The 24,249-nt window shown below is 45.6% G+C and overlaps 1 protein-coding gene across 1 annotated transcript in view; it reads left to right on the top strand.

The window, feature by feature from the left end:
- GNB5 (G protein subunit beta 5) overlaps positions 1-22,084 on the top strand; it is a 41,017-nt gene extending 18,933 nt beyond the window's left edge. The window contains exons 5-11 of the mRNA XM_058541593.1: positions 4,715-4,847; positions 9,866-10,009; positions 12,045-12,136; positions 14,473-14,521; positions 17,159-17,255; positions 18,389-18,555; positions 19,821-22,084. Of these exons, the coding sequence (XP_058397576.1) occupies positions 4,715-4,847; positions 9,866-10,009; positions 12,045-12,136; positions 14,473-14,521; positions 17,159-17,255; positions 18,389-18,555; positions 19,821-19,832 (694 nt within the window). The 3' untranslated portion in view covers positions 19,833-22,084. The remainder of the gene's footprint in view (positions 1-4,714; positions 4,848-9,865; positions 10,010-12,044; positions 12,137-14,472; positions 14,522-17,158; positions 17,256-18,388; positions 18,556-19,820) is intronic.
- The last annotated feature ends 2,165 nt before the right edge of the window (positions 22,085-24,249 follow it).

Raw genomic sequence — 24,249 nt, 5'->3', positions numbered from 1 at the left:
TTGGTAATGTGTATCAGAAGCCTTGAAAAATGTATAACCTTTGATCTGGTGATTCCACATCTAAGAACTTGTTTGGAAGGAATGATCCAAAATATAGAAAAACCGTGTGAACAATAACATTTGTTGTAGTATTATTTAAAATAAAGGGGAAAAAAGGGAAACAATATGTCCATCAAAGGAAATTGTTAAGTGAATTTTGGTACATGAATGGAATATTATATAGCCACTAGAACGGAAAATTCTTAATTTCAGTAAGTGAAAAGAGCATCAAAGTTACTAGGAAGATTGTGCCTTATTCTCTGGTCTCCTGGAGCTCCATTTAACAGAGTTGGCAGTGAGAACTGCAACATAATTCCCTACCTCTGTGTTAAGCAATTCTAGGACCATTCAAAATATTTCACCAGTGGGATCTCAGCCATGTTTAGAGAAGAGGCATTAGTATAAAGGCTGTGAAGAACTATACCAAAAGTCCAATAGTAGTTCTTTCTGGATGATGGGACTATGGGTGTTTTTCTCTTCTTTATAATTTTCTCTATTTTCAGTTTTTAAAAATAAGCATAGATTATTTTTGTAATCAGGAGAAAAGAGTTTTATTTCAAATAGTTACCTCCAAGCAAAAACTTTGGAACCTTCTCAAGCCAGAGTCACACCAGCCGTCTTCTCCAGTGTACTCTTTCTTTGGGCGGCTGCTTTGGGGGCAGCTTTCCACCCTCTCTCTCCACTTGCCGAAACCCTGTTTTTAAATAACTCAAAAGTAGATTGTGTCTCCATTTTATAATGGGATGGCAACATTTATATAAAGTTCATCCCTATCTACTTCCTAAAAGGATATGAGGTGACCACAATAAAAGACACAGAGATACAGTTGTCCCCCACTATCTTTGGGGGATTGGTTCCAGGACCCCTATGGATACCAAAGTCCGTGGATACCAAAATCCATGGTTGCTCAAGTCCTTTAGTCAGCCTTCCATATCTGTGGGTTCCACATCCTAAGATTCAACCAACTGCAGATGTGGAACCCAGGGATGTGGAGGGCTGACTGTATGTATAGATATAGATATCTAGATATATATGTATTTTTATATATGCCACATGTGTAACACATGCACACACACGTATATAAATGCCACAATTTTAAGGCAGTTGTAAGGGAGTTCAGCCAACTGTACAGTTACAAGGTGTAGTCCCCACAAGACTTCCCTCACTTCAGAGACTAGGCAGAAATTCAAGGGTCCCCACAACTGCCCTCAGGTTCAGTAATTCGGTAGAACAACTCAGGAAAGTGCTGTGCTTAATGCTCACAGTTTTATCACAGTGAGAGGATACAAATTAGAACCAGCCAAAGGAAGCGATCCCCAGGCAGAGTCCAGGAGGGGTCTGAACGTGGAGCTTCCAGTCAGCCCCACCCTGTGGAGTCATGGGTGGTGTTACCTCCTCCTGGCCACTGTGTGTGCTACGCTCGGAGTATTGTTTGCCAGAGTCTTTGGTGTCCAGAGTTTGTACTGGGGCTCAATCACATACTGCCCGTGGCTGGCCTTCAGTCTGCAGTCTCTCCTAGAGGTTGGGAATAATACCTTTGATCTCGAGTTCCTCCAGAGGTCAGAACTCATAGGGCATGTCCCAAAGCCCCCATCACAAATCACACTGTTAGACTATCCAGTGGCCAAAGCCCCAGGCAAAGACATTCCCATCAGGAAGGACGTTCCAGGGCTCAGACACACCTCCCAGTGGCCGAGGTCAAGGCCAGACCTCTTGATAGGTATGGTCAATTCTTCACAACTCAGTAGGAATAATTAATACTCTACATTTAAAAATACCCTAGGGTAATACGTTTCTAATTGGGTGTTAATTTTAGCAAATGCCTGGAGTTGGGTGCATTATATAAATTTCTCAGTATTTGATATTGAGATATAAGCTATCTGGTTCTGAATTACAAAAAGAATATATTGGGTAGATCCTTCTGCAATATACAATGAATATAATATCATAGTGAACAACGTCTTCAACAGTAGTTTAGAAAATGAATCTGTAGGCTATTTCTTGTTTTAACCCTCACTAAATGGAACCCAGTAGAAGAATTTTCATCAGGGCAGAGGGGTAGGGGCCAGCCAGAGACGAGACCAATTTTACAAGGCCTAGGTAGATAGCTGTCTGGTGACAGCCTGGCACAGAGAGAGAGTTCAGAGCGGAGGGAGGGCTGGTGCCTTAATCCTTGTCATCTGTTCCCTGGGCCCGGGCGTGTAGATGGTCAGTACCTGTACGGGTGCCTCACAGGTTGTTATAAAAACCAAAGCAGAGGAAGTTCAAGGTGTGAGTATTTGTGGAAGCATATTTTAAAATATGGGGGTGTCCAGTGGATGAGGAGAGAGCACCAAAAACTAAACTGAGAAAGCCTGACTCCTCATCTTGGATAAGAGCACCAGCTACCCAACTTAGACCTTCCCCTAGAGCTTCTAAGAGCAAATGGGATTTGAGTTTCTAGTGGACGTCTAACACAGCGTTTCCCAGCCGTGGCTTTGTGACATGACTGTAACTCCATTATCACACAGACCCACACCTGTGCCACATTCTCTAAATGTCCTTATAGGTAATAATGGGGATATTTTTTATCTCCATCTGCCTGATTACTGGGTCTATCTCTCAGTTGATTCCAAACTTGAAAGCTAAAACTCCAACATTGACACAATCCCCTTCTCAAAGAAATGTGTCAATTGATTTCATATATATACATAAACTATTTTTTATGTAAGAGCCATATGCCCGAGAAGCCTTCATTCAGACGTTGTACACTTGCTATGAGGAACTGTGTACAGGACACTGGACTGCGTGTCCTAGGGGAATTCAAAGATGAATCAAACCCAGTCCCTACCTTCAAGCAAGGAGAATATAAAAATAACAATACAACCACTTACTGAGCCTCTATCATGTGTCAAGGGCCATTCTAAACTCTGTATAATCTTCACAACAGCCCCTTGTGATTGGTGGGTGGGATCTATTCCATTTTATAATTGAGGAAACCGAGGCTCAGAGAACCTAAAAAAACGTAACCAAGATCACAAAATGAGTTAGGTACTAAGCAGAGATTCGACACGAGATGCATCACACTGCAGAACTTCTCTGTCTCTCATAGTAATGCAGATAACCCTAAGTAGTGAGATTCCCAACAGCACTACAAAAGTGACTCTGAAGCCTCAGCATGGGAGAACACGTCCCACCTTGAGGTTCAGGGAAGCCCAGAGTCCACAGCATGCTGGTTCATGACACAGCCAAATGCAGATCATTCTCACCCACCTGATCTATAAACAAGCTTACCAAGGCTAACTACTGGTAATAGATGACCCAGGTCTACACCCACACCTCCAAGTAGTTGGAAAGGCAGAGGGGTCCCCTAGCTTCCCCAGGGCCTCATAAGAGAGTGCCCCATCCTAAATATCGTTCCCCACTAAAAGGAAGCAGGGGTCTTGAGAGAAAGGCTGATTGTAGGTCTAGGGCAGGAAGAGAATAAAGTGAGCCTAGAATATTTTCTTGTTCCAGAAAGCAAGGAAACGTTCAAGAATGAATAGAGTCATATCAAAAGGAAACAGGGCTGCTTGAAGGGGCCCGACTGTCCAAATTTGGGACAATTTGAGCACCACATGGAATAATGATAGTAATGGATCGTAACACAGTTGAAGAGAAAAAAGAATCCATGGGTGTGCAGTGATAATGGGGGAAGAAGGGACTTTTCTTTACAGAAAAATACCAGCTAATAAATGCAGAAGGAATTGTCAAATTAGAAGGTCACCATTTTGTACCCCTAAAGTAATATTTGGTTCAAACAAGGGTAATCATGCTGAAGCCATTGTATGGAAGGTTGTTGGGGAACGGATATTCACATGGTCTCAAAGTGTCACACCGCAGGTGATTACTAATTATGAAAAATCATCTTTACCATGGAGAGAGCTGGTGGGCCCCACCTTGACCAGGTAATCAAAGTTGACATCGCCAATCTTGAGACAACAGGCATCGCAAGCCTTCTGAAGTGTAGCAGTAAGAAAGAAGTACACAATATTACCTTTATACTATATTGCCAAAAATGTTATCCTTGAATCTAACCATTGAGAAACAATGTGAGGAATCCAGAGTGTGTGACGTTCTTTAAGACAACTGACCTAAGATCTCTTGTCATGAACAACAAAAAATAGGTGGATGGTCTGTTCTAAATTAAAAGATCTTAAAAAAATATAAAAACCATGTGTAATGCATGAACCTTGATTGGGCCCTGGATCCTGGGGACAACTGGGAAAGAATGAATATAGATGGCTTATTACATGGTGTTAGGGAATTTTTGTAAGTTTTCTCAGATTCAATCATGATTTAGTGGCTATATAGGAGAATGTTCTTATTTTTAGGGGATGTAAATCTGCAAATTAAAGTACTTAGAGGTAACATGTCATGTCTACAATTTGCATTCACATGGTTTAGAATTTGTTCCCGCGAATATGGCAAAATGTTAAGTTAGTGAATCCAGGTGAAGGAATCTGGGTCTTTATTGTACTATTTTTCTTTCAGTCTTACTGTACGTTTGAAAATCTTCAAAGTAAAAGTCGGGGGAAAGGTTACAATATATGATACTGCCAAAGGAAAACATTCTGAAAAGTTTGTGTGAACAAGAAAGTATACACTTACTCTATTGCCCTATAGTAACACTTGCCACTTGTTTCTTTCCTGCTAGTGGTTTGGACAATAAGTGTTCTGTGTATCCGCTGACGTTTGACAAAAATGAAAACATGGCCGCCAAAAAGAAGTCTGTTGCTATGCATACCAACTACCTGTCGGCTTGCAGCTTCACCAACTCTGACATGCAGGTAAACGGCGGCCCGCGTGATGGCTCAGCCTGCTGGAGAGCCGGGTAACTCTAGAGAACCAAAGAGAAGCAGCAAGGAGAGGAACCCTTTCCCGTGTCCCTCCTAGCAGGAGGGCTGTGCTCCAGCAGTTGGCTCCAAGAGGAAGCTCCTGTTGTTTCTCATTGCTTACTATGATTTTTTTAAATAAAATCAGAAGTGGGAAAAGTCAGGGCTATCGATTGTTGATAGAGTTGAGATAAACTACATACCATATTGAACATCGTCCTCTAATTGACTGGGTTGGGGGTGGGGATGGAACAAGGAACCTTCTGGGGTGGTGGAAATTCCTGTCTCCTGGTCTGAGTGCCCGTTCCAAGGTGCTTACGTGTGTAAAACTTCACTGAGCTGCTGAGCTTCAGCGTCATGCACTTTACACACCTCACTGTACCTACTTGACACTCCTGTTTTAACAAACGCAAAAAGAAAAAGATTCAGATAGTTAATCACTTTGAATAAACCACAAAGTGAAAACAATACAACTTCAACACTTTGGCTAAGTTTTCTTAAGTTGTAAAAGCATCTGTAGTTTATTTATTCACATCTATTCAGCAGACCTTCCTAGGTACCCACATTGCCAGATACCACGTGGCTCTGGGGCTGGAAGCACATGCAATCTCTGCCCTCAGGGACCTTCACGGAAACCAATCGTGAGTGGAAACCAATCGTGAGTGCACCGTTTGGAGGCTGGGAGCTCAGAGCAGGAGGGGGTGGTTGCAAACTTGCTGCAAGATGCTGCCTGAGCCGGCCTGGGAGGGAGAGGAGGTGTTGCCAGTGAAGTTTGAGGGGAGCACAGTGGGAGGCAGGCAGCCTGAGAGGCAGGCAGGGCCAGGTCACAGGGCACCCTGAATGTCTAGACTGACTATAGACAGGAGGGAGCCATTGCAGGGACTGGGTCAAATTTGGATTCATTTTAGGAGAAGAGTATCTGAGTTGGATTTCAGCCTTCCATGGCCCACTCTGGCTTCAGCTGACTGATGTCAGGCAGGGAGGCGAGGCTGGTGGCAGGGAGACCGGGTGACTGGGTAGTTGTTTAATTGCTGGTTGGAGAGATGTTCAGATCTGGAGTGCACTGTTTACACCTGTTGTTTGAGCCTGACCAGGAGTCTTGCAGACCTGTACAGGAGGGGGCGCTGTGGCCCTGGCTGGCTGGGCGGTCAGAACCAGATGTCTTTGGGCCTGAGGAGCGGCCAAAGCAACAGAGGACATTTAGTCCAGATGAGGGAAGGCTCAGAAGGATGCAGGAACGTGGGTCTTGTAGGGTGTGCCTGCATCTGAAGTTCCTCTGGTGGAGACCCATCGCCCTCACTCTGTTGCCACAGGTGCTGGAGGTGGGGATTGAAGGGGACACCTGTGAGGTAGAAAGTGCCGTCTTCTTGACAAGCAGCTAGCCAGAGATAGAAGGAAGTCCCTGATAGCTGCCTCTGCCGGGATGCAGCCGGGAAGCAGAGGCGGGTAGAGGTCTTAGGTCAGAGCCAGACAGCTGGGGTCAAATCCTGGCTGCACTCGTTCTAGCTGATCAGTCCTACACAGAGTTTTATTCTGTGTGCTTCATTTTTCTCATCTGCAAGTGAGGATGGTAGTAAATTTCTCCCTCATAAGGCTTTCTGAGGATCAAATGAGATGATTCGGGTACAATACTTAGTACAGTCCCTGGTATATATCACTAACTGTCAGCTCTTATTATTTTATTATTATTAATATTAACACAAAGCTTCATGGGTGATTCAGATGCACAGCCTGGTTTGAGTGCCACTGAACTAATGAACCTTAAGCTTCTTTCCATCTCTGGGATCTAGGATGAAAAAGAAAAACTCAAGTGGCTGGTGTAAGACTATGGTTTTAAACGTGCAGATTCTCTACATTCCAGAATAAATGCGTGGCAATGAGTGAGGGGTTCTGTTTAGTGCATTTATCATAATGAATGTTTTTTCAAATTTATTTTTACTTACATTGTAATGAGGATCGCAAAAATATTTAAAAAAAAATTTTTTTAATTTTTTCTTTCTGTTGGTGAGGAAGATTAGCCCTGAGCTAACTTCTGTTGCCAATTCTTCTCTTTTTGCTGAGGAAGATTGGCTCTGGGCTAACATCTGTGCCCATCTCCCTCTACTTAATATGTGGGATGCCTGCCACCGCATGGCTTGATGAGCACTGCGTAGGTCCGTGCCCAGGATCTGAACCTATGAACCCTGGGCCACTGAAGCAGAGTGCATGAACTTAACCACTATGCCACCAGGCCAGCCCTTAAAAGTAAATTCTTAATATTTTAAAAAATATTTTAAGTTTTAAAAATTATTCATTTCTTTGAAGAGTATGGTATGGAAAAATGGCCAAATTAAAGAGCTAGAGTGAGGTAATTGTTTAAATTGTTTGGGGACGTTATGTCCCAAAACAGATTGGAGATTTGGGGCCCTTTGCAAGTGTTAGGATAGGAATGAGGTGGAGCATCCATTAGTGGATGTGGGCCAGGAGAGACTGGAGGGAATTCTAGGGAAATACATTACAAAATACGAGTCCCCCAGTTAAGATGCGGTCCAAGTCTTATGTGTTCATAAGCTACTTTTAACAGCCTCAGTTACCATGTCGGATGTACACAGGCCTCTCGAGGTAAGTCGAGGCTGGAGGGAGTCCCATGGACAGCTGCAGGGGCTTTGCAGCCATGGAGATTCCCCAAATTTGAGAGCTGCCCCTGAGTCCGGGCTTGGAGGAAGGCCTTTGGGGGCCATGCCCAAGAAGCCTGAGAGCTCCAGATTTCACCCAGCTCTTGCTCCAGGGAGGAGCTCCGAAGCCACCTCTCCTGGCTGCATGGAGGTTCTAGGCCTCTCCAGACTGCCTAGCCCGAAACCCAGTCCAAGATGGTGCAGCCGGTTGGCGCAAGGCCAGGGTGGGAGCAGATTCCCCTCCTTGTGTGTGTTCCCTCCCTGCCTGGCACGCAAGAGAGAAAGGAAGAGAATGGGAAGGGGGGAGGTGAGGGAGAAGAGGCAGGACGCGGAAATTGGAGGTGCGGCGGGGTCAGTGGGCACAGCGAATGCTAGCAGTCCTTAAGGCCTGGTTCCTGTTCTCTTTCCTCAGCCATCAGTAATCACCACCCACAGCAGGCTCTCTGTTGTGGTCCCTTACACCGCATGAGCCACTTCCTGCACTGTCTTATCACCTCATCCAGGCCCTGGAAGCAACCAGGAGGTGGGAAATAGGGAGGCTTTGCTATCCAGGGCAAACCCTTGTGGATCCCCACCTAGCTGTTCGGGACCAAGCTGGCTCCTGGGCTCTGCGATGCAGTCAGCTGGGTCTATGACGCCATGAGCCCTGGGTCCCTGCTGCCTTTCTCCTAACCCCGTGAACAAGTGCTTAGCCAGAGCCCAAGCCTCACACGCACTGGCAGTGACAAAAATTAAAATCCTTGTCTGCCCTATGCCTTTCCCCAGGCCCTGAAGTGTTACTCTCACTGTAGGGGCCAGACTCTGTACTTGCAAGCTCTACAGAGGCTGCTGTGGGGTAGCTGCACTGACCTCAGACAGATTTTCCTAAAATGTACTTTGATCTTACCGTTCTCCCACTCGGAAGCTTTCCACAGCTCCCTCTTGGCTATAGGCTAAAGTCCTCACTCTCGTACAGGCGCCCCGTCCACTCAGTGCCGAGGAGGCCTTCACCCACAGTGCCCTCCCCGCCCCTCCCCTGCCAGCTCTCACTCATCCTCTAAGACCAGCCCAGATGTTGCCAGAGTGGGTTAGGTGCCCCTCCCATGGGCCTGCCTGTATCTCAGCATTCCTTATGCTCTTTCTGTCATAAGTGATCATTCACGTCTGCCGAGACCGTCAGAAAAACTCGCCATCCAGCAATGCTAAGTTCATTAGACCTACTGCAGTAAGGGAGACCCCAACTTGACAGAATCTCCGTAGTGTCTCAAAATGCAGAAATTAGGGAAGGTACTTGGAGGGTTTTGGGGTCCAAGCTGGGTGATTTTAAGGTGGGTCTTTCAAGGCGGGAAACTGGTTATGACATAATAGCTGTGGATTGGTGAGCAGAGCCAGGTAAGGGTCTTGAAGTGGGTCTTGATGAGCAAGCTATTAGTCTTGGTAAGTAAGTTGTTTAGTTGGTTTACAGCCTTATCTTGCAGGAGCAGGTATTTCCTGGAGCCAGCAGCTAGTTGTTTTTTACTTGGTCTCAGGATTGTCTAACAAAGCACCGGGAAAGTATGCCTGGTCCTGAAATTGTTTAACACAAGGACAGGGAATTAGGTTGGTTTCAGTTCTCCCTGCCAGTCCTGTTAAACCGAGCTCCAGAAGAGCAGAGACCAAGACACAATCTTTCTGCAAACACTCACGCCTAGCAGAGCACCAGGATGTCGTCAGCACACAGCAAATGCTTATTGAACCTGTGCATGCATGAGTGTCAGCACCTCTCGGTGGCCCTGGGAGCCTCTGGGGAAAAGCGGCAACGGGAGAGTGTGTCTAACAAAATGCTGCCTCCGCCCTCACTGCTCCAGGTGGGGTCTGCTGAGCAGCGTCGGCATCCCCTGGGAATTTGTGAGAACTGCAGACTCAGGCCCCTCCCCGCCTCTATATTAGGAAGCAGCCCGGTGACTGGGGTGCACGTTAATGTCTGAGAATCACAACCGTGGGCTTGGCTGCTTGTGGGAGCCGCTCGAGGTTCTGTTCAGCAAGCGTTCACGGAGCTCGTCCCCCGTGCCAGGCAGGCGTAGAGCCCTGCAGGAAGTGGGAGGCCTCCCCGATTTCGTACTCTGGAGGAGGACGGGCACATAACGCACAGCTCAAGGACAGTAAGGGTGTCAAAATGAACTTTTTTACCTCAGTACGGGAGAAATATTTCTGAGCTTGAATCCAGATTTAGCGAGATGTTTGTCTGCATGTGTGTTGAAGGAGCCTCCTTTTCCCGGTGGAACTTGAAGCATCTGAGTGACTGCCCCTGAGGGAAGTAATAATGACAACAGCACCCCTCCTGTCCTTTCCTGCGGGCAGATCCTGACGGCCAGCGGCGATGGGACGTGTGCGCTGTGGGACGTGGAGAGCGGGCAGCTGCTGCAGAGCTTCCACGGGCACGGGGCCGACGTGCTCTGCTTGGACCTGGCCCCCTCGGAAACGGGAAACACCTTCGTGTCTGGGGTAAAGACCCAAGGAAAATCTCTCGGGGTCCTTTGTCCACTTGGGAGCCTCACGATGGCAGTTCTCGTCAATCCATGGGACTAGACTGGGCACTTCCCCAGAAGGAGCTGCCAGAATTGTCCTCAGCTCGCCATTGCACCCGCAGCTCCTGCAGCAATGGCAGCACTTTGTGGGCAGTTACAGGGCTGGGCTGTGAGGGTATCCTGTTCTGCTACGGACATTCAGCAGTCTACAGAGGGGCCTGGCATGTTCTCCTGGTATGAATGCTGGGACTCCAGGTGCATATCTGCCACGTTTAAAAATGTTAGTTAAATAGCAGAGTTAGCATCTGAGAGCATTAGAGACGGCTGAAAGGTCACTGAGCAAGTCAGATGGCTGCTAAGGAGAGGCAACACAGTGGTGTGATCAGGGCTTTGGCCTGTGGGACACTCTCCCACCCCCCACCCCTGCCACTTACCATCCCTCTCCCATCCCAGGGTACAGGTAACAGCATATTTGAAGGCTCAGAGTAGTGCAGACAAGGCACAGAGGAGCACCAGACTAGGAGTCAGGATATCTGGGTCCCAGCTTGGCTACCGACTGTAAATTTCATCACCTGTGAATTGGGGATAATGCACACTAGTACTCCCCCCGCCACCTTCCCCAGGATACTATGAGCAGTGGATGGAAGAGTTTACAATGTGTTATGCAAACAGGAGGGGTGAGTATTTCTGTGGACAGCGGGGAATAAGAGGGGAGAACGGAGCTGGCTGACCTGACCCTGGGTCCTGTCGCACCTCAGTCAGGAGACGCTGGTGAGAGAGGACGGTCACACACAGACTGTCAATGGCTTTTGCAGCTGGAAGACAGAAAGGGTCCTTTGCTCCGAACTGCCCACCTCTCAGTCCTGGGCCTCAGGTGAGGGCTGGGTGGCCTCTAATCAGCAGGGACCCCGATTTTCTTCTTGAGTATTTGGCCCCATCTGTATATGTTTCATTCCTGTGCCTTTGTATAATTGTATTTATCCCTCGTCAACTACACTGTTTTTTCAAACTGTTGATGGCCTTGTAGATTATATTGTCTCTTTCAGAGCACTAAACTCCGTCTGCTTTAGTGTCTTCTAAAGATTTGAAGACACTCCTGACTCCTCTGTCCACGTTCTCAGTAAAGATACTCAGAGTTCTGAACCCCCGCAGTGGGTCTCTCTCAGATCCAGTTATGGTACTTCACCCCACCCTTTGCTGAGTTGAAACCAACAACTTGGACACTAATTTTAAGCCACTGCTTCTTCTAGTGGACTATTGAAGGTCTACCTTACACTGCTCAAGCTTGGTAACAGGACTGCTCTGCAGGGATTTGTCACACTGCCCCTGGAACCATGATAGGATAATGTGAGACCTGGTATTTAGGACTCTGGGTCGTGTTGGCAGCCCAGAGAGAGTGCTTCCTTTACAGTGTGAGGCAGAAGCCCAGGAAGGTGACTTGCCTAAGCCACCCAGCTAACTGCTGGCAGGGCCACGACTAGCTCCGAGTTTGCCGAGTCCCAGCCTGGCATGCTGCTGGGGGTGCAGATGGCCCAGGGGCACCTAGCTCTCCGCCTTTGCTCAGGGCTGCCCCATACACCTGAGACAAAGCTGGGGGGGGGTCTCAACATGTAGCATCTGTCTGCCTGCCTCCCCCCCTGGGCTTAGGGAGGCAGAGATAAAGAGGAGGGAGAAAGGAAGGAACAATGAAGAGGGGGAGATGCCCAGGAGAAAGGTGAGAAGGAGGCTGTGGAGAGTTTGCACCCACTCAGAAAGGTGGGAAAGAGGAAAACATGCTAATGGGACAAGTTGGGTGCCTTCCCCTGCTCCCCCCACTCCAAGACCTGTTTCTGGCCTTCCTAAGGGCTTATCAGTTGAGGAAAGTGGCCTTAGGGGAAGCTAATCTCAGAAGAGCATGTTGTCAGCCATTTACTAATGGGAAATAAACAGTCTCGGTTACATGACTGGAACTCATGCCTGTCTATAGACAATCCTTGCACTGGCCATAACTCTGGGTAACTTTGCATTTGTAGGGATGTGACAAGAAAGCCATTGTGTGGGACATGCGCTCTGGCCAGTGTGTGCAGGCCTTTGAAACACACGAATCTGACATCAACAGTGTCCGGTCAGTGAGTAGAATGTTCACGTTATTCTCTGTTCTCCAGTGTTCCCTGACCTGGAGTAATACTTATCCCAAGAACCACCTCCAGGCTCAGTTTACTTGGCTGAGACAGGCCTCCCCAGCAAGAATGGCTGATTTGTGGTGGGACTGGACAGCACTCCAAATCTCTTGGAGAATTTTAATTTAATTGCACTAGGAGCAATTGATATTATCCTCCCTAAATCAAGTCAGTATTTCTCATTCATTCATTCAACAAATATTTATTGAGTACTTATATGCTAGACATTATTCCAGGAACTGGGAATACAGTTATGAACAAGATAGACAAGGTCTCTAGTCTCCTACAGGAGACAAACAAGAGAAAGCAGAAATAAACAAATGTACAGTTTAAGATACTAATAAATGAAAAAAGTAAAATGGGGAGATGTGATGAGATGGGTTATTTCTTAGAATGGTCAGGGAATGCCTCTCTGAGAAGGTGACATTTAAATTGAGGCCAGGATGATGAAAAAGCCAGGCTTGCAAAGAGCTGAGGGAAGATGAGATGTTAAAGACCCTAACAAAAGGCCAGAGAGTTGAGTTGGAGGGGTGGCTAACACGATCTATGTTTTGCCTTTAAAAGATCTCTCTGGCTGCTGTGTGGAGAATAGATTGTAGGGGACCAAGATTGGTAGTATGACAGCTAGGTGGAAGGTTATTGTGTGAGCTGAAGAAAGAAATGACAGTGGCTGGAACCAAAGAAGACACAGTGAGGACAGAAATGTCTAGAATTGAGAAGAAAATGAGATTTTTTACCCTCGCTGCAAGCTATCAAGTTAGGCTGCCACAGTTTCATGGATGCTGGTAGAAGTCACGAGACTTGTGGGTTAGAGATAAAGGACAGTTTATTACTCATAGCAGTGGCAACACCCAGGGTATCAGCATTTTTGTGCTGGTTACCTGAGCCCCAGTTCCACAGGGTAACATGTAAGGGCTAAATGACACTTGCCTTGCAAGGGATTGCATTACAGGAGAAGAACCCTGAGCTTAGGGAACCCAAATCTTTTTTAAGGGGCAGTAAGCAGTGATCTACTTACTAAGACAGGGAAGACTGGAGGCAGTGCAGGTAGGAGGCAGTTGTTGCACATGGATTCTGGAGCTGTGTTCTGGGAAAGTTTGAGATGCCTATTATAAACCAAGTGGAGATGTCGAGTAGGTAGCAGGATCTCTGAACTGGGTCCCGAGAGAGATCAAGACTTGACATTTAAATTTGGAAGATGATACTGTCTAGACAGTATGTAAAGTATAATCACCCAAGAGTCATTATACTTAGTGGGAAACACTAGAGTTGTTCCCCTAAAAAGCAAGAACAAAATAAGAATACTTATTTCCTTTAGTAGTAGAAATATTAGTAAGAATTGTCTAGCTCCCTGCCCTCAAATGTGGGATAAGGGAAAAAACTATCAGTTTTTGCAAATGTGCAGCAATTACCTAGAAAATCAAAAGAAATCAATCCACAAATTACTAGAGGTAGTAAATGAAGTTAAGAGGCAGGAGAGAATATAAAGCACAAAAGTAAGTTAAACCCCTATATGTTTATGAAATACAGCTTAAAAATGCACATTCTCTCACCTAAGCTTCTCTCCACCCTGAACCCTCTTCCTTTAATGTCTGTTATTCCATCAGGTCTCAACTTGGGCTTCCCTCTCTCCAGGAAGCCTGACTCTTGAGAAGAGAATGACTATAACAATAATAATCATCATTTAGTGAAGGGTTTTTTTATTTGGCACCATGCCAAATTCTCTGCATATTACTGTCTTATTCAGTCTTTACAATAGGAAATGTACATTATCACCTTCATTTTCAGATGAGGAAACTGAGGCTGGGCAAGGTGAAGTCACTTGCCAAAAGTATCACATGTAGTAAGTGGCCATTGCAGAGATCCACACATGGCTCTTTCTGATTCCAGTGTCTGTGTTTATAACCACTTTCTTATCCGTGAGCTAAGTCTGGGGAATAGGCTATGTGATCAAGGGAAAATATGGTTATGGGGGGACTGCTCTGGGTTCAGTGCCTAATGCAAATGCACATATTATCTCATTTCCTTCTCACCAACACTCTGCAAGGCCAGTGTCACTCTCCCCTATTTACGGGGAAGAAAACTAGAGGCCATTGGGCCTGTCAGATGAGCCTCCCTTTCTGGCCTCTGTAACTTGTCATCCTTGTGTCCTTAGAAGTGGAGATTCTGATTCCGGGGGCCTAGCATGGGACAGCATTCCCACATGGTTCTGATGGGCATCCAGGATTGGGAATCACCACTCTCAATTAAAGTGCTTTCTCCCCAAACTTTCTCTCTGCAGATATTACCCGAGTGGAGATGCCTTTGCTTCAGGATCAGATGATGCTACGGTATGTTTCTAAGTGATTGTGAGCTTTTCCTATTTAAAAGAGAGATATGCTGACTTAATTTTACTTTTTTTTTTTTTTTTTGTGAGGAAGATCAGCCCTGAAGTAACATCCATGCTAATCCTCCTCTTTTTGCTGAGGAAGACCAGCTCTGAGCTAACATCTATTGCCAATCCTCCTCCTTTTTTTTCCCAAAGCCCCAGTAGATAGTTGTGTGTCATAGTTGCACATCCTTCCAGTTGCTGTATGTGGGACATGGCCTCAGCGTGGCCGGAGAAGCAGTGCGTTGGTGTGCACCCGGGATCCGAACCTGGACCGCCAGCAGCGGAGCGCGTGCACTTAACCACTAAGCCACGGGGTCGGCCCTTAATTTTACTTTTTAAAAATAACTTTTTTTTTCTGATTACAGAAGTAATGTGTATTCAATGAAGAAATCTTGGGGAAAAAATTAAATTACCTCAATCTCTGTACCAAGGAAAAATCACAATTGGGTGAATTCCTTTCTGTCACTTTTCTTTTTTTTTTTTTTTTTATAATTTTGTTTATTTATTTTTTCCCCCCAAAGCCCCAGTAGATAGTTGTATGTCATAGCTGCACGTCCTTCTAGTTGCTGTATGTGGGATGCGGCCTCAGCATGGCCCGAGAAGCGGTGCGTCTGTGCGTGTCCAGGATCCGAACCCTGGTCGCCAGTAGCGGAGCGCGCGCACTTAACCACTAAGCCACGGGGCTGGCCCCTGTCACTTTCCTTTTTAAACAAAATGCTTTATAATTTGCTTTTTTCACTTAGCAATAGATTGTGAACATTTTCGCATGCCAATAAACATTTTTCTACATTATATTTTATTAATGATTGAATAGTTTTCCATGTTATAAGCCTGCCACTCTTTACTTAACCAGTCTTCAATTTTTGGACATTTAGGTTTTTCCCAAGGGTTTTTTTTTTTTTTCTGTTAAAAACACTGCTATAAGTAAATATTTTTGATACCTCTCCTATTATTTCCTTAGAATTCTCAGATATGAACTTACTGAATCAAAAATAGGCCTAGTTTTAAGGCTTTTGATACTAATTGCGAAATTATGTTGACCTATTTTTCAAGAGGAAAAAAAATACCTTCTTGTGCCCTGAAAATATCAAATATCTTATTAAATAATGGGGTTCATTCTGATTTGCTACTATGGAAGAAATTAAAAAGGAATAGGTTGAGAGGTTTTTTTTGTGTGTGTGAGGCAGATCAGCCCTGAGCTAACATCTGTGCCAATCCTCCTCTTTTTGCTGAGGAAGACAGGCCCTGAGCTAACGTCTATTGCCAATCCTCCTCCTTTTTTTTCCCCTTTTTCTCCCCAAAGCCCCAGTAGATAGTTGTACGTCATAGCTGCACATCCTTCTAGTTGCTGTATGTGGGATGCGGCCTCAGCATGGCCGGACAAGCAGTGCGTCGGTGCGCGCCTGGGATCTGAATGCGGGCCGCCAGTAGCGGAGTGCGCACTTAACCGCTAAGCCATGGGGCTGGCCCCTGAGAGTTTTGATAATAATGAAAATTTAAAACTTCTGTATGTCAAAAAATATATAACAAAATATAAGAGCATACATTTTGGAAAAATTCTTGCCACATATATGACAGAACAAGTTGAAATCCTTTGGAGATGAATGAGATTCATATCATATCATATATCATCAATAAGATAAACACGTCAATTTTAAAAAAAGATAAAATACAGACTGTTTGCAAAGCAATAAATCCAAAATGGCAAATAAACACCTGAAAATGTTTTCAAAGTTAGTTGTAATCCAAGAAATGCAAGTTTAAGTTATGTGATGCTCATTTGCCTCCTGGATTAGCAGAGAGATGCCTGGTGATGGAGATGGTGCAGTAAAGGAGCCTTGGTACCTCCTTTCTGGAGGGCAGTTTTTGATATGAATCAAGAGCTTTCAAAACATCCCTACCCTTTGATCCAGTCATGCTATTTCTTGGAAACAATTCTGTTCTAAGGAAAATATCAGAGTTACGTATAATATTTTTACATAAGAAAGGTCATCATAATTTTATTTATAAAAGAGAAAAATTAGACATAATCAAAACACTTAACAGTGTATAGCTAAATAGATTCTGATATATCCACATGAGGAATATTCAACAACCATGTTAATTATGTTTTTTTGAATATTATTTAATGATATGAGAAAATGCTCATAACATAATGTTAATAGAAGTAATAATGAAACTTGCACCCCGTTAAACACACATACAATAGAAATAAGATGAAGGAAATAGCCCAGATGTTAGTAAATACCTCTAGGATTTGGGGTGACTTTTATTTCCTTCTTTATGCATTTCTGAGTTTTTCTGAATTTTCTACAATGAACATGTATCCTGTATCAAAAAGAGAGGGGTTTTCGTTCTGGTTTTTGTACCTGAAGAAATCTTCTGTATCGCCTGTTCCTTTGAATCGCCACTGATCCATGGAGATTAATACGAGTCGGGATTGAGGGAGAAAATATTAGGAGAGAAAACTAAAGAGGTTTTCCCTGATCCCTCAAACTATACAAGCCACCAGCACCTGCCTATAGCTCTGTGGTCATCGCTTCACCAAACAGGAGCTGGAAGTAAGCGCTTCCTTGTCTGTCTGTTTGCACCCCAGTGTCGCCTCTACGACCTCCGGGCAGACAGGGAGGTTGCCATCTATTCCAAAGAAAGTATCATATTTGGAGCATCCAGCGTGGACTTCTCCCTCAGTGGTAAGATTTTATTTCAGAAACTTTCCCAGGACCATAAAACAGGACCTAGAAGAAACCCAGCTCTCTACCGAGCTTCCCCTCAGCTAAACTTCCTGGGGGCCAACATGCTAACTAGTCTATTTTGTTTGAGCCAGTTTTCCTCCACCTGCTTCTTGACCCCCCACTTCACCCTGCCCGCAGCGGCTTCCCCCAGCCCATTCCCTTCGGGGGAAACGAAGGCTGTGCCCACGCAATGCTGTTCTTCAAGACAGTGATGTATGGAAACTTCACATCTGCAGTCCCTGTAGGCATTTCCTCCCCAGCCTTCCATTCTCCACTTCACACCCGAAAAGCCATTGTTTTCAGAAGTGGAGCGGGCAAAGCAAGTGTCCCTTTCTCAGACAAACACTGTATGACTTCACTCATATGTGGAATATAAACCAACACACGGACAGAGAGAACAGATTGGTGGTTACCAGGGGGAAGCAAGGTAGGGGGTGGGCACGAGGGGTGAAGGGGCACATTTATGTGGTGACTGACAAATAATAATGTACAACTGGAATCTCACAATGTTATAAACTATTATGACCTCAATAAAAAAAAAAAAGTCCCTGTCTCAATGCCCTGAAACTCATGGCCCCTCTGCCCTCACAGCTGGGGAGGCTGCTAGTGAAAGTTAAGGGTCACTGGACCATTCAGTTTCCCCAGACACCCCCCTATTCTGCATCTGTGCCTTTGTGCATGCATGCTGCTACTGCAGCCTGGAACATCCTACCCCTCCCTTCTCTGCATGGCAAACTCCTACTCAGCCCTCAAGAGCCAACTCAAATGTCACTTCCTCTGCAGTGTCCTCCTTGATCCCCCTTCCTCTATGATCACATAGCACTTCACACACACCTGAGCACTTCCCTCGTGCTACAAGGATTTATGTGTCTGCCTGCCCACCACCCTCCACAGCGGGCAGCGGCCATGCTTTCTCCTCTTTGAATCCCCAGGGCAAAGCACAGTGCCTGGCACATAGTGGGCCCTAAATCATTGCTTATTGAATGAATGTATGAGTGATTGAGTGAATGAGTGAGTGAGTGAATGAGTGACATGAAAAAAACAGGAAGGGAGGAACTGGTTCGATAACCACCATATCCTCCTGCTTCGAGGTCGCCTGCTGTTTGCTGGATACAACGATTATACCATCAACGTCTGGGATGTTCTCAAGGGATCCCGAGTCTCCATCCTGTTTGGTCACGAAAACCGCGTTAGTACTCTACGAGTTTCCCCTGACGGGACTGCTTTTTGCTCAGGATCATGGGATCATACCCTGAGAGTAAGAAGTTTTTCTGTTTTACTCTGTGTGTGAGAGGAGGAGTGATTGCCGTCCTGAAAGCAGAGGGGTCCGAGTAAGCCGGGATGGGCCTGGTCAGCCAAACAGCTCTAATTCCAGCTCTGCCCGTGGCCACAGAAGGAAGAAGTTGCCTGTGGAAGTAGTGAGTCCCCCATCGGTGCAGGTGTTCCAGCATAGATTAAACAACTAGGTATCAGCATGTATTTGAGGGAATAGTTGGGCTAGGTGATCCAAAAGGTTCCTTTTGACCCTAAAGGTCTGATTCTTGTGATTCTAGCCTTTGACAAACCACAGATTGCCAGTCTCACCTCCTAGTAGTGGACAGTTCTTATTCTGTGGTCACAGACTCCTGTGAGACCCTCAGAGGGGCTTCAAGAGGCCCAGGAAGCCCCTGAAATTATTTGTGAAATTGTGTGTGTGTGTGTGTGTGTATTTTCCCAGGAAGAGTGTCCTCGTGGCTTTCATAGATTCTCAAAGAGCTCCGTGACCTTGTCAAATGTTGGCTCCCCAGAAATACCACCAAAATAGCCTGTTCGTAAAGCAAAGTTACGTTTCTTGCTTACCTCAGTGTGGAGGATTACAAACTTGACAGTCTTCGTGGCATCTCAGAAGGGGATAACAAAGACAGATGTTTATGAGGGTCTGGTTGAAGGCAGGTCTTTTGATGGAGAGACTTTTGTGGGATTGGACAAATTTGTGGCGTAATAGTTTAAGATTGCTGGACATGGGGTGAGGGGAGGGAGAAGATTTCAAAGAAAGTCTTGAAAAACAATCATTTGATGCTCTGTGTTATCCTGAGAAGTGAGTGTCTTTTCTAAAGGGGGTAGTGGAGTAGTATACCCTTAGGGTAAATACATGAAAGGATTTTGCGAAGTTACTGAAACAAACAATAAAGTTATTTGTGACTTCATCTTCCCGGGCAAGAGTTTCCTAAATTATAAAGTCGTGTTCATGTACCCAGTGAGCTGTGTGGGTCCAAATGGTTTGGGTACTCGATCTGAGAGTTACCAGTCCTAGTAAGGGGGCCACAGTTGCCCTGCAGAAGATTAACTAAGGGAGGGGGGCGTCAGGTCCAAAGAAGCACCTTTGAGTTGCTAGGAGTAAAGTGTTATTCTCCAAGAATGTGAGTGCTGTGTTTTGGATGGTGGGTGTGTGTGTGTGTAATAGACTTTGGTTTTATCTTTTTACACTCAGGTTTTACAGGTCGTTAACTACTAAAGGACTAAAAACTATCTGTGTCTTTGCAGGTCTGGGCTTAATCATCTTCTCACAAAGCACACATAGGTACCTGAGGATAGAATTTGAAATCATCACATGTAACTAGAACTTACTTTTAGAGGATCTGAGTGTTTATTGCACCTTAGCTTACGGGAGCAACTCCATGGCTGCAAGTTCACTAGGCGTCTCTACTATTACCGTGAAAACTACCACCCTGGAAAGAATCCACTGTGAGCCTTCAGCACCAGGAGAGCCCCTTCAAGTACAGTGTTTTTCATTTTCAACGCTTTTTAAAATTTATCCATTTTTAAGGTTATTCTAAATTATTCTGGTCTGAGCTCATTCTATTACCAATAGAATTCAGCATTTACTATATCCCATATTATTTCCTTGAATCAGATTTATTTTCAGAGCACTTTAAAATCTGATTTTTCTCAGTGCATACTGTGACTTCTGGAACCTTCCTCTAGAATTGGTGATCTTAATAGACTGTATGAGAAGGACTGTGTTCATTGGGCGGTCATAGAAGAAAATTTCAATTCCAAATGTAATTGGACAAAATCACTTTTTTTTAAATGTGTTTTTATTTTAAAAGTATCTTTTTCAGTCTCACATTCTATTGTCTTTTTTCAGATGAAACATTTTCATCTATGTGACCTGTTATAAATGAAGCAGAAATATGCATAAAATGGACAGGATGTTTGGTTTACGAATTATGTGATGACGTGATAGATCACTGCTTCACTTGGACAGGACATGTTCTTTCATTTGAGGGAAAAGCTGAATGCTGTTTGTGACACACATGCTTCTCAGAGCAACCAAAATCATTCTGTGTGGGAACACAAGACAGTAAATTTATTTAAAAACCTATTAGTAGTATTAGACATATTAGGATTTGTAGTATCCACTCAGGCTAGAGTGGATCTTGTCCATATAAAGTATCCTCATATTTATTGCACTGCAAATATAATTACATATGCAAATTAATTGATAGGTCTCGAAATGATAATGTCTTTGCTTCTCTTATATTGAGAAAAAAAATAACATAAAAAATATCTTGTCTTTATTTGAAATTCAGCAGTTCCTTCTGGAAGATACCAAATGCTTTTGTTACAGGGTCTCTTCGTTTTGTTTTGTTTTTTAAGGTGTCGAGGCTTATTCTTTGTTCTAGAAAACTCCTCATTCATCAAGATGGCATGCATTACTTAGGGAAATGAAAGGTCACTTCAGACACCAAAAATCATTCCCGGGTGAGGCTTGCCCTGTGGGTGGCCCGGAGTCTGACAGGCCAGGTCCTAATGGTGCCCGAGGGCTGTGTGTGCCGAGTGCCCTGGATCCTCTGGTCTCCTCTCTTGGCCCTGCTCCAGCCTGGCCCTTCTGCTGCTCAGAGAGGCCCTTTGAGATCTGGGGCCAGGCACAGGCACTGGACAGGTCTGGACCTGGCGCTCCTGTAAGCATCAGTGGGTGTGCTAGGCCCACCCTCAGAACTACTTTTCAGGTATCATAATGGGCCAGTCAGTCAAAATTCAGCCAGGCCAGCTTTTCCATCAATTCTTCTAAAATAAACATAAAGGTTATATTCAGTCATTTGCCAAGCAAACATTTACCAAGGGTTTTACTACACAGCAGGCCCTGGGCTAGAGAAAGCAAGATAAAAGGCCCCTGCTCGCCTCCGAGGAGCCCAGAGGGAGGGAGGGAGCATGGTCCAGAGGGACCATTTTTCAGCCACCTTCTTTCCGTCCCCTAGTAGATTCCAGTCTGGGCAGGGGCTCAGGGAAATGGGCACAGAGTCTACCCCACTCCTGCCAGCTGCTGAAGGAGTCAGGCCCCAGAGTGTGTCCCATGGAATTCTCGAGCTCGGCTCCCAGAACATTCCAGAGTTTGCTCCTGGTCTCCTAGTTATGGTATCGCCTTCCCTCTCTCCCATGGACCCTTTTGTGTCTCTGCACTCTGACCTGGGCCTCCCAGAAGTGAAGGAAGACAGGGCAAAGGAAAAGTCACCTAGACTCAAGGGAAGCAAATTCAAGGTTCTGTGTTTGGGGGGTGGAGAGCGTCTTCAGTACATGTGCAGAATAGCCCATAACTTTACAATCAAAGCAACTTTACGGGCCCTCTGCAAGTGTCCCGTAGCACCCTTGCTCACCCTGCGGGCAGTAAGCCACCGCCCCTGTAAGTATGTACTCGCACAGTGGGTGGTGGTTAGGATTTATTGAAGAAATACTTGGTTGGGAATATGCTATACCATGTGGACACTCAAGGGTAAACTCCAGGTAATAAATTGTATTTTGCATATTGAAAATAATGCTGAGTGGAGTTTTTTTTTTAAAGGACTTGGGGGCAAATCTACTAAACCAGTTGTGGTGAAGGGGCCAAAAGGATGGCCCCTTCCCAGCCAGAGACGAGAAGGGTTAGGTGGGAGGGGGTCAGGTAAGGAGGTGTGAGGTGATGGGTGTTTATAGAAAATACCTGTGAAATGAAACCAAGGCAGCTGCTTTGGAGTGGGTGGCAGGCCTTGCAGAAGTGGGGCGGGGCTGCTAGCCCTGTTCTGGAATGAGCCAGAGGCCAGAGGCAGGCACTCCATAGCCGCTCCTCTCTTCCCATCCCTTGACCTCCTCTAGGGATCATAAGTGGCTTAAAGGCAGCACAAGGTTGTAAAGGCCTTTGCATCCCAGGCTCTGGTAGTTGCTTGGCCAGCTGCCTAGAAGGTGGCATCACTGACACTAGGACTCATCTGTAAGTTAGAAGGGGACAGCATGGTGACAAGGGATGTGCACCTAGGTTCAGACCCAGCTCTGTCACTTTTACCAGATATATAATATCTAAATGTCTGTCAGCCTCAGTTTCCTCATCTATGAAATGGGACAGCACGAAAGTACACCAAGTACCTACTTCAGCCTTTGGCACGTCTTCAACAAGGTTATTCCCCTGCTTCCACCCTCCATCCAACCTTCCTCCCTTCCTGTCCCCTTCCTCTCACTTCTCTCTCTTCCCCTCCCCTACCCCCTCTATCCTCGTCCCTTTCCCCTCCTCTGCTTCCTCATCTCCTTCCCCCGACCCGCTTCTTGTCCCTTTCCCCTCCTCCCTTCCCCCTCCCTATTCCCCTTCCCCTTGTTTGTTCTTCTCTCCCCCCATAAGCAGTCCTCACTCATGTATCAAATGAGTAATTATCATCAGAGATTCATCTGGCCCAGTGGTTCTCAAAGTTTTTGGTCTTAGGATCCCTCTACACTCTTAAAAATTACTGAGGACCCCAAAGAGCTTTTTGTTTATGTGGATTCTATCAATATTCATCATATTAGAAATTAAAACTGAGAAAAATTGTGAAACACAAGAATACAGAAGCATGCGTTCCACTGGTGATCCTTTCACCACAGCAGCAGCCTCTGGAAAACTCCTGAGAGAAGGAGAGTTTTAAAAGCCACACATGCAAAAAATGAGTCAGTATTATTATGAAAATAGTTTTGACTTTGGAGGACCCCCTGAGAGAGTCTCAGGGACCCCCCCCCCAGCCAGAGTGGGGACCACACTTTGAAGTCAGCTGATCTGGGTTAATGAGCCCTTTTCAAGCACCCCTGAGTGAAACCTCCCTGAGGCCATTCAAGCCTTCTGGAAAAGGAGGAGGAAGAGATGACAGTAATTGAAGAGAGGGGCTGGAGGAGAGGCCCTCACCGGAGGCTTTGGGGTGACCACAGGCACCTTTGGAGGTCTCAGAGGGATGCAGAGAGGCAGTGGGAAAGGCTAGAGACCAACTGGGGCCTGTGAACCACTGAAAATCTTTTCAAAGGAGGACATTGGGATCCTGGGGTAAACCCAGCTGATAGATGAGATAAGCTGGGGTTGGGGTTGGGGTCTCCTTGCTGTCAGCTGGCTTCCCCCCAATCCCAGAGAGCTGACTGAGCAGGGATTTGTAGATCTGCATTTCCCAAACTTGCCTGCTGAGGAAAGTCATCTAAATCAACAGGTTACAAATATAGATCCTTAAGGCCCCTCCCCTGGAGGTCTGGACAATGCAGGACTGAGCTGGGCCAGGAACTCCAGTGAGGGGGTAATTTGGGGAAACCTCTCAGGGAATCTTCTTGTCTCCGTGGATCCTTTGCAAAAACGTAAGGCTAAACCACTCGCCCTCCCACCCGTGATAGGAGTGAATCAGGTCACTCTTCAAGGCATACCACAGCCCTTCATTCTCTAGACGGGACTTGGCTGAGCTAGGCTGGCCTTCAGGACTGGTCAGTCTCCACAGCGGGCTATTTCTGGTGAAAGAAATGAAATTAATATGTTTATGTCATCATAAAAAGGATGCAGGCCCTCTAGTGAGGAGATGGGATCAGGAATGATGCTTCAGTTAATTTAACCACATAAATAAATATGAACATGTGAGTATGGTATATGACAACAGGAGATGCCTATCTTTGTGTGTGTGTGAGTGTGTGTGAGGAAGACTAGCCTTGAGCTAACGTC

The sequence above is a fragment of the Diceros bicornis genome, chromosome 5 (genome assembly GCF_020826845.1).
Source record: "Diceros bicornis minor isolate mBicDic1 chromosome 5, mDicBic1.mat.cur, whole genome shotgun sequence".
Taxonomy (NCBI): domain Eukaryota; kingdom Metazoa; phylum Chordata; class Mammalia; order Perissodactyla; family Rhinocerotidae; genus Diceros; species Diceros bicornis.
Note: the sequence above shows the minus strand (reverse complement) of the source record. Positions and strands in the feature narration are given on the sequence as shown.